The sequence below is a fragment of the Bubalus bubalis genome, chromosome 3 (genome assembly GCF_019923935.1).
Source record: "Bubalus bubalis isolate 160015118507 breed Murrah chromosome 3, NDDB_SH_1, whole genome shotgun sequence".
In the NCBI taxonomy this organism is placed as follows: domain Eukaryota; kingdom Metazoa; phylum Chordata; class Mammalia; order Artiodactyla; family Bovidae; genus Bubalus; species Bubalus bubalis.
In genome coordinates, this window is record NC_059159.1 from 92,229,566 (window position 1) to 92,240,416 (window position 10,851).

Genomic DNA, 10,851 nt, shown 5'->3' on the forward strand with positions numbered 1-10,851 from the left:
CTTATCCATCCCAGTTTCTCAGACTAATGATAAGTCTTCCATTAACATGAATTAGACTAGTATGTCTAGAAACTTTATTGTCTTTATTGAGTTCTTTTTCTTATATATTTGTGTTAACAGCCTTTTAGAAAACACATAATGAGAAATTGCATTATTATGAAGGGACTGTTTTTTTCTTTTGAAGCAGTTTTTACTAAATACTAATCAGTTAGCTTTACTTTTCGAGTAATAGTGCGGTAGCATGGTAAATGCATACATTGCATTGTTGAATTTTGTGTTGGTTTACAGAAACCCATAACCAGTAGCAATTTTTGACTCTTTAAAGTTTTCTGTTCACTAGTGTCTTTAATTTAATATTTTGGTATTTAATTTTGAATGCATGTGACAGTTGAATTAACTATAGGCTTTAAAAGAATTATCAAGAAGGGAAATGTAATAAAAGGTATTTTTTAATGAAGTGAGACTTCTACAATTTGGGGAATAGGGTTTGTAATTGAATTTTTTTTTTTTTTTAGCACAAGGTAATATTGATTCTGTTTTTCCAAGGGAATTTCAGCAATGTACATGGATAATTTAGAGTTCTTAGTACCGACTGTTTATTTCTTCAGAATATTCTCTTAATATGATTAAAAACATCATAAAGTAGATATAGAATAAAGCCCATAAAATAGATATAGAATAAAGCCTTGAAAACTTTGTTATACCTGAGTATAATTTTTTAAATTTTTGATAGGATACAACATCTATTGAAAAGATGTCAAACTGTTGTGAAGAAATGTAAGTATAAAAGTGAACTCTGTAATGTTCTTATTTAAAAATGTGAACAACTGGTTACATTTGAAAAATGTGTGCATGTAGTGAAAAGATAATATAATGATGGCTTTTTCTTGGTACCTTGTCTAAGGTCTGAGCTAGACAAGCATGACCCAGTCTTACAGTAGGGGTCTTCTAGCTGTGATAGTTTTCAAACAAAATAAGTACTGATCATTCTTGTCCCTTGTCTAACTAAAGTAAGTTAAATTATTTGTCCTGAAAGTACATCAAAAGAGATTTGCTACTGTGTTGTTGACACACATTCTGTTAATCCTGAGATTCTCCTCTGCTTCAAAAGTTGCCTAGGTTGATTGACGACACAGATACAATATCTGCTATCCAGAGTTAAAACTCAGCTGCATGCCATAATGAAAGAAAAGCTGTATTTGTGATGCTGGGACACAATTCATCAGAGTCCAGTAATGGATCCCCAGCCAACCTGTATTGTTTTAGCTGACTGAAGTGCACCATGGGAGTGCTGTCTTTCACTAATAATGCTGTCTTCTGTAGATCGAGGCCCCGAAAGCCATGGCAGCAGACCTTCTCAGAAGTTTTTGGCACTCGTTGGAAGATCCTGTGGTTTATTCCTTTCAGGCGGAGGCAACCACTGCGAGTTCCCTACCACTTTGCCAATCACGTCTAAACAGATGGATGGTGGGCACAGATGGGTCCTCCATGCTGGAAATGCGTTACAGGTTTTCTGATAATAGAACTATGACAGTCTTCAAGTCAATTAAAATCCACCCACCAATCTTAAGCATCATAATGTGCCCCAGGCTTTATTTTAATAGTGATCTTGATCCTGTTGTGGGACTAATAAAAGATCTATATTTAAGTTTTAAAGCATGTTTACTTTCAAATTAGCTTTCCACAGGGATTTCTTTAAATGCTTTTGTTATTAAACTCAAAAGGCACTGATTGGGATGAAATAATTGTACATAATTTCTTGTAGTACTAACAGTGTTACAGATTTCAATTTATGGGAAACTTCAGATGTTTATTTAAAATTTTCACTCTTAAGCAGTACTAACCAAATCTGAATTTAATTCTTCAGATTTTACAAAAGTTGATATACCTTTTATGTAAATTTTCTTTTTCAAATACAGTTTAAAATATGATATACTCCCTTTTATATGTGCTGCAAGATTTTTTTAAAATGCAGCATATAAGATTGAACAGCAAGAAAAACCAAAAGCAGCAACACAAAAAAAGGACTGTGTTTTCTTAGAAGTAGCTTTTTGATTTTTTTTTCTCTTCACCAAAAACTAAATAAAAATACCACTAAAGTAAAATACCAACTACCTACCTTATTTTAAGGAAAAATTAATTTTTTCCACATTAACTTTCCCATTTCTTCTCCCTCTGCTGTTGTAATTATTGGTTTTTGTTGAGATATTTGCTCCAAGGAAGAATTTTTGACTAAAGAGACGTGTTCCTATTTTACCCTAAGATTTTGATGAGCAAAAGGGTAAAGAATTTGCAATAATTCCACTGATACCTTTTTTCGTGTAGTTATATTAGAATGTGTTATGTTTTTTAAATGCTAGTAAACTAGATAATATGTAATGTATAGTATAAAGAGTATTGTGCTTTTGAAAAAATGTATACTTTTTACTTGTACCTATTAGATCTAAAAATGACACCTTTAAGATTTTTATGTAATAAATATTGGCCAACTAATATTGAAACTTTATTTATAGAAAGTTACTAGTAAAAGTAACTTTTGTGTACCTGTAATCACCCAAATTGAAATTAAATTTTAATTGCCCGTATGTAATCTAGATGGAGAGACCTTTCGTTGTAGCTAACGTTAGGAAATGACCTTAAAATAAGAAAATATAGTGATCTGTATTCATGATTAGCCTTATAAAAATTTGAATTGCTGATAGTGATGGTCTCTTGGAAAGTAAAGAACATTTGTGTGAAAAAAATATTTAGTATGTTTTGAAAAAAAATTCAGTTTAAATTTTTTTTCCATTAGAATACTGCAAAATCCATATATCTTTTCTAAAGAAATTATGTACTCAGTCTTTCTCTTGAAGAGAAGATTGAAGGGGTGTCTAGTGTTCTTGGAGCATAGCAATATTTTCTTTTTAGTTAATTTTGATAGTAAGGAGTCATACCTGAGAAATCATGGAACAGAAGGTTAACCATTGTCAGCTAGTTAACTCTGCTGTGTTTAGTTTTTAGAAACTGTAAATAGTCTTCTAAAGTGATAGAATAAGGTCTTCTCAGAGATTTAAGTGCCATGTCTCTCATGTTCTGATTACAATGCTTTATTATTTAAAAACTTGGACGTGGCAGATAAAAATATTTATTGGTGCTGATAAGTTGCATAGTAAATTTAATATAAGAAATATATTTATAGAGCTTAATGAAGCACAAAATTAGTATATTCATGCCAGGCAAATAAATGGGTAGGGTTTTGTGCAAGCTAACATATTGACCAAATTTGGCCTGGTGACAGAAGTTATAAGGAGTATAGATAATGTAGATAGATATCAGTCAAATGCCTTATGGTGTGTACATTCCTTTCAAACGAGGACCCTGAGAAAACAGCGTAGCCAAGTGAGGACTCCTCAAGAGCTTTTTGGATGTATTTATACTTCATGTAGTAGCAGTAGCTACCTTGAAAGGTACTGGGGAGGTCAGTGCCAACCTCTGCCTCAGTGATGAGAACCAGAGGTGGTCTCTTTCCTACTCTAAGGGTCTCTGTTTCTGGCTTTCTTAGCTTTCCCAATTATAGGGCACATTGTTTTTGCTTCTTTCTCTTTACTTTCCCTGATCCTGATCCCATTGTAGCTGATTCTTCTAAGTTACTGAAATGCAAAGTAATACACTAGGCAAGGCATATATTTATTTTTCTTTGAATGGCAGAAATGCTACATATCAATATATTTATATAAGAATCTATATAAAGTATAGCTGTATATACTTATGCTGTAACTTTAAGTGTTTTCAAGTTAGCACACATGACTGGGTTTTGTGATTCTTGGTAGACCACGTGAGAGAAGCCACCTGGCACTTTCCTAGGGAGTGCATAAACTCTAGTGTTCTCTCTGCGCCCTCTTTTGGCAAATTGATGTAATTATACTGGCTTTAGAGATTTATTGCCCCACAAGTGAATTGTATAGTCAAATTCTGAACATTTCTAAGGTACAAATTTAAGGGAAGTCTGTGTAAAAAATGTAAGGGTTTATGAAAATGAATGTGTTCCTATTTATGATTTTGATGTCTAGTTCATCCAGGTATGACCTCTTTTCTTCATTTATGTGTATTCATATTGTATTTTTTTTACTGTCAGATTTATATCAGATGAGGATAAATACGTATGAAACCATTTCATGAATTTTATTTTGAACCTTATTTTGGCTAATTAAGCCTTAGAATTGAAAAAACCATTACCTTAAAATTACCAATTTACTACAAAACAAATTTATTGTAGTTACAATAGCAAGCAAGTGTCTAGTGTGTTTTACTGAATATATAAAAAAATAATTTAGTTTTTAATCCCAGTTTTGAAATGACTTTTTTTACTGATTCAATTGTATTAAAATAGTGAGATTACTAATTCTTTCTATAATTTTCTTCATTCCTTTTAATTATCCTACTGTGAGTTAGAACTGTACCTTTAGTAGCCGATTTATTACGTATTCTGGATAACCATGAAAATAACTAATGATGTTGAACATTAGAAAATAATTATGAGCAGTGAGATTATTGATTTAATCTATATATTGAATGAAGTATTTCCTTATAAACATTCCATTTCATTTTAAGTGAAATGTATGTTAAAGGATGTTATTAATTGGGCTTCTGGAAATGAAAGATTTTTAAGTGGTTGTTAGAACTTACACCTCTTGAACAATTATGTTTGTTGCTATTTATTTCTGCAAACAAAAATATTTTATAGGCTCAAGATTGTGGGCAAAAATTGACTGAGTTCAAAATTTTAAAAATATTAAATTAGCTGATGTTCCATTGTAAGAAAAATAATTATTTTGCTTAAGAATTGTATTAAAAATATTTGTGGTTAACTTAAGAAATAGGTATATTTAAAATAGTAATATATTAATCTCTTTGAGCAGAAGAAAGCATAGTTTTAAATAATAGAAATAGAAAACATAAGCATAGATAAAGTTTAGTATAACAGCTAAGTTAAAATTTCTGTCAGAATGGGCATTAGTGATTGTTTGCTAAAGCTTAGGGGTATTTTTCTCTAGGATGGTGGCTAATTTTAACTGTTCTTCATCAGGCTTTTTCAGGCCACTTTTGTACAAATAATAAATTGAAGGTATGTTTCACCCCAAAGGGTGTTTTGATGCTAATCATGAAGACTTGAGTTAGGAGAACACCTCCACCCAAGACGTATGAAGTAATTTTGATTTTTAAGCATGTAGCTTTCTATGTGTTAGATAATGGAGTGGTTTGAATGTTCTCACTTATGTTGGTATAAAATCACAATATATGCAGCTGTAGTTTACAAAAGCGTTAATATTAACAGAGCTGCTAGTCTTTCCCTGGACATTTCTCTAGTGTCTACTTCCCTTAGTGCTTCCTGTATGAATAGACTACTTAACTCAAGTTTACTAAACTATTGCTGCTTTATTAAATAGGTTTTTGACATGACCTCTATATATGAGGATATATCTAGAATTTATTTGGTACAGTTTATACTTATAAACATTAAATAATTTATTATTAGATATGAATTTTTTTACCCAATTCTCCTACTGTTGCTTTAAAAAAATAAGTATTAGCAAATGTAGTTAGTAAGTCATACACATTTAGTATGTTCTACTTGCTAGTATTAGTAGCCATATAACTAATGAATGAATGAATGTAGTATTTAATGTCCACATTTATTACTTTAGATCCTAAGAATCCTCTGAATTTCTCTGTAAATCACTAAATTCATTGAACTCTGAATTTAGCCATTCTCAATTGAATCCTAGAATATTCTTCAGTAGAACATGAAAAAGTAATAGAACCAACTTGCTTGAAGTATTGTGATCCAATGCTGTTGTTCTGTATATCAGTCAGTATTTAACATTTCTGCTGTGTTTGGGATGGTGATGGTTTAACTTCAGGAAAGTTTTCTCTTATGTCTCCTTTCATTATCATTGTGCAATTTTTAACAACTAAATTTAGTGCATTTTTGTCTGTTCTTCAGATGTTATAGTATGCTGCCTGCTATGCTAATTTGAAACAGAAATAATAGTGATCTTTATTCTTATGTTATTAGTATTTTCGGTATTTTCCATTATCATTTTTTTTTTTTTTGCTATATTATTTCCTTTTTCCTTTTACTACCATAGAGTACAGGTATAAATGAGGAGTGAGTAGCCAAAACTGGATAAAGAGAGTAGAGGAGCATAATGAGAGAGAGAGAGGGCTAGACAGACTATGTATAATCAGCATCTTAACAGCAGGGTTTACTGGACACAGAATTTCCCTGCTACAATCACTTTAGCCTTATCTCTTGTTGATACCGTTTTGCTGTAAGAGTTGTTAATGCATGTAAGCATTTAGTTTGAGTTATTTTACTTAAGGAGTTTATATTGCTGATTCTTGTCAGCTAGTCAGATGCCTTTGAGAAATTCTTTTTAATTTTAAACATCATAATTGTATAGTGTCTGCTGTCAGGAAGTTTCAAGAATTATGTGGTCGTATAGCTATTTAATGCCAAGGAGAAGTGAATAGGTTGCCTAAAGTTTGACTGAAAAAACTAGGACCTTATTATAAGTCTCCTATTATGGAGAAAGGATACTATGTATTAAAGTAGAATTCGTCAACAGAGAGAAAATCAACTGTTTGTATAGGAAGGGTGATTTTTCACTTTAAATTTTGGACTACTTCAGATATTTTGAGATCTTGAGGGTCTCCATAGCTATTGGTATTGTGAATTCCTGCAACATGTAATACGGTGCCTACCACAGTCGTGCAGCGCTCTGATCTTTTTGGTGTTGATAGCTTTATATATACACAGAGATGTGGACAAAACAGTAGCAACAAAAGGTGTGCTGCTTTTTGTGGCTTTGCTTGCCTGTTGACTTAAGTACAGGGCCTAATTGCGTAGGCTGTTAACTGAAGGGAAAGCTTGCCTGCAATTGCAGGCTCGTTCTTGCCGTATGTGTTGGGTGGACTTTGCACTGCTGGTGCCTGAAGATAGTGTTTCGCAACCTCAGTAACTAAAATCCTGGTGCTACTCACTTTAGCCTTGAGGGACATTTTTAACTCCCGTACCAAAGAGTTAATTTTCTTTTCGGTTCCCTGAAGGTTCTCTTCTCACATCCTTGTGTTTATAAAGGAGAATTTGATGTTACTAAGAACAATTCTGATTAATAGATGTTAGTTTTTGCACACTACTGCCTCAATTTAGTTGGCTTTAAATGTCTCTCATTTGGACTTTCTGTTTTTTAGTTAGGAAGATTAGTATGATGTTTAATTTTGTATTTTCATATAGATTGGCCACTTTAAAGTGTAGTATGGTAGGTTGAACTTACAAAAGTTAATTGAAACACTTTTCACAAGATTTTTTTTTGGTCTTAATCTGCAGGAATAAATGAGAAATAATAAGAACTCTACTATTCCTACAAATGAACTGTATGGCTTGTTGGGCCCTGTTAATAAATTCTGAAGCAAAATGCTAAAAGGAAACGTTAAGGGCCCATTCTGATAACAGATGAAGGTTTCTGCATCTCTGTGTGTGTATTAGTGGTATTAAAGAATGATATTGTCATTTTTCTATTTTGCAAATAAAGATAAAATTAAAGGAAATGTTAAAATATACACATATATATGTGTGTACACACACATACCACATGCACACACGCACACATATGCTTCTCTAAGAGGAAATGCAAAACTTTGATTTAAACAAAACTAATAAGAAATTGAACTTTACGTCCCCCCAAAAAACCTAGATGTTGTTACTTACTTCACGTAAGTTATAGTTAAGAGTATTTTAAAAACTAATTCTGCTTAGTGATTCATTTTGTAAAAAATGAAAGAAAACATCCTTTAGAAGTAGTTGTAATCGTCCAAATGTAATACTGTTATGTTTACTATCCTGTTTCCCTGTTCTTTTCCCCACAAACCTTGAAAGCATTCATTTAATGTCCCTAAAAAATGTAGCTGAATTGATTAAAAATTCTGGCAAGAAGATAACTGAGCGTGCGTATTAGGAAAGTAGACAATCACATTTGAGAATGTTCCACATAGTTTTCAATCAACTAAAATCGTTCTGTCTTTGAATATAGATATAATATATGGTTTTGCAGTGAATTCTGAATGGAAAAAAATCATGCCTGAAACTAATGTGAAATGTGACTTAGGATCACGTGAATGATACATTGAAATACAGATGTATATATTATTGGGGGAAAGACAAAATTTAAACGCAAACTGGAAAGAAACAACATTGTCTCTAATTATCCAAATATATTTTCCAGATCTTGTTGCTGCAATATCAGTTCTGAGTTACTCAGATTGTTTATGTGTTACTTAATTTAATGTGGCTAAATGCAGTCATTTATTTAAGTTATTGGGTAGTAGAAGATTCACAACTGTTGTCCTATAGAGTATTAAAAAGAAATGTCTGCTTTAGCATAGGTAGAATAAAGTGACTAAATGATATCATAGGAAGAATTTTCTCTACAACTGGAGATACTCAGGCAAGTGAGTTGTAAGTTTAACCTGAGGGAATAAAATAGACTTTTGCAGGAACTGAGTGTAGATGATCTTGCTTGTATGGGCTTTGTGTCCCTAGAATTAGTCTTTTAAAATATGACTGGCAAGTTTAATGAATAGGCAAAATTTGTGATATTTTGAGGCTCTTAAAATTTTGTGTCAACCTCGTGATGTTTAATATCATATCCTCCCTAAAATAAAAGACTTTTATTTTGATAGTGGTATGTTCCAAGTGCCATGTGAAGATTCTGTTCTTAAATTTGTTGGGCATTTTTACATTCAGTGCATCTGTTTAAATCTGAGTATTATTTTGCTGCATGTCTGCTGTGTTACCTTGTCAGTTCCCCTAACAGCATTTAAAGAAAAATTGTCACTGACGTTTCTTGTGCTAAAGGTAATAAAGAAAATAGTAGTTGAGGGATATGAAACTAGATTGAGAAGAGGGAGGAAAATGATAAGTGGGAGCCATGTATCCGAGATACACTTGTTGAAAAGTCTACACTGGTTTTTGAATGGAAAACAAACCATGTATCTATCTACCTTAAGAACGATGTTTTGTTTTGTTTTTAATTTATTTTACTTAGTTTTATTCGTGTAATATTTCTATTTTCTTTGCAGATTGTTTTTTAATTTCAATTGTGAAGTTTTTACTTCTCTCAAAATGTATTATGTACTGTATTTTTAGATATCTTATTTTTAAATAAATATTTTTTAAAAACATAGGACTATTTTTCTTTCACACCTCTGTATTTATTAAAATAAACCCAAATTCTAGAATTTAGGACTCTCAATATGACTGGCCACTTTGTTTAGTTTTGTATAATTTGGATAATTATTCGTACTTAGTACCCTTAGGATTTTGTTCTTTCATAATCTCAGAATTGTTTACATATTAAAGAAAAACTCAGTATACATAGTGGAGTTGAAATTGACAGAGTATTTCTAGTTAGGTATATTTGTGTAGAGATGACCCAGTTGACTATATTCAGTCATCCCTTTAGCATTTATTGTGTCAGACATTATTCTATGGAAATATTTTCTCTTTGTGGAGTAGTCTACGTAAGGTAAAATGCAGAGAGTATATGTCTAGGCATTGTTTATTTTCTAGGGGTATTACTTAGAGCTTTTGCTCTTACCTAGTTATGTTCTAAAAATACCTTCCTAAGTCTCGACTAATTACTTTACATGTATATGCAAGAAATCAGAACAGAGACATATATATTAGTGAGTATAAATGGGTCAAAAATATCATCTGAAAACACAAATCAGTTTGTGTTAGGAAGAATGAAGAAGTAGAAACTGCCCTGAGATTGAAAGATAGGGGCTTAACACTTATTTTTAAAATCCCTTCTTAAATTTTTATTACCAGAAAAATAATTTGATAAATACTCTGAATTAAGAGATAAATAAGTTAGTAGGATTTCAGGTGAAACTATAAACTTTGCTGCGTTGGTAATTCAAAGCAAATTGTTGCATGCTGACAAGTCTTAAAGGATTGTAAAACTTTACTCTTGTTCCTTCTTCAGTTTCCTTCGCTCTGATTCTAAGCAGCATATACGATAATTGTGCTTTCTCAGTGATGATAAATTGTAATTCTCAAGTTTTTGGTCTCAGAACTTCTTTATTTTCATAAAAATTATTACATGCCCCAAAGAGTCTTTGCTTATATAGAATGTCTTTATCAATATTGACTATGTTAGAAATTAAAACTGAGAAGTATTTTAAATGCTTATTTATTCATTTAAACATACAATAAACCTATTGCTTGTTAACGTAAATAATGATTTTTACTTAGAGAGTCATGATTCTAAATTTTTTTTCAAAGCTCTAATATCTGGCTTTAAAAAAGAAAGTTGGATCTTCATAGAACACTCAATCCATTACATTGTTATTTTGGCTGAAGTATCTGGAAAAATCTCATCTCATTCAAATAATGGAATTGGAACAAGGAAGAATATTTTAATAGTCTTTTCAATTGTCTGTGGATATTCTTCTTTGATAATATAAAAGTCTTAACAAGTTATGGTTCCTTAAAGTTTAGTTACATTGTAGAACCAGAAACAATACCAAGGACTTTTTCAACTCTGTCACATTAAAAGTCACTGGTCTCCCATCCAAGTACTAACCAGGCCCGACCCTGCTTAGCTTCCGAGATCAGACGAGATCGGGCGCGTTCAGGGTGGTATGGCCGTAGACAAATTATGTAAAGTTTAAAAATAAAATAAAATTAATTAAAAAAAAAAAAGTCACTGGTCTCTTTTTCACTTTGGAAAGTTCTCTTAACCCATACATGATTCTGTGACATCGTTCATTAGTCATTTAGAAACTACTGGAGTAACACAGATG

At 31.7% G+C, this 10,851-nt stretch overlaps 1 protein-coding gene across 3 annotated transcripts in view; it reads left to right on the forward strand.

Moving 5' to 3' along the window:
• The window catches only part of ZDHHC21 (zinc finger DHHC-type palmitoyltransferase 21), a 74,933-nt gene extending 65,708 nt beyond the window's left edge, over positions 1-9,225 (forward strand). For all 3 annotated transcript variants that reach the window (XM_044939847.2, XM_006061265.4, XM_006061268.4), the window contains 2 exons: positions 734-777; positions 1,324-9,225. In XM_044939847.2, coding sequence (XP_044795782.1) covers positions 734-777; positions 1,324-1,456 — 177 coding nt within the window. In that variant the 3' untranslated portion in view covers positions 1,457-9,225. The remainder of the gene's footprint in view (positions 1-733; positions 778-1,323) is intronic.
• Positions 9,226-10,851: the final 1,626 nt, after the last annotated feature.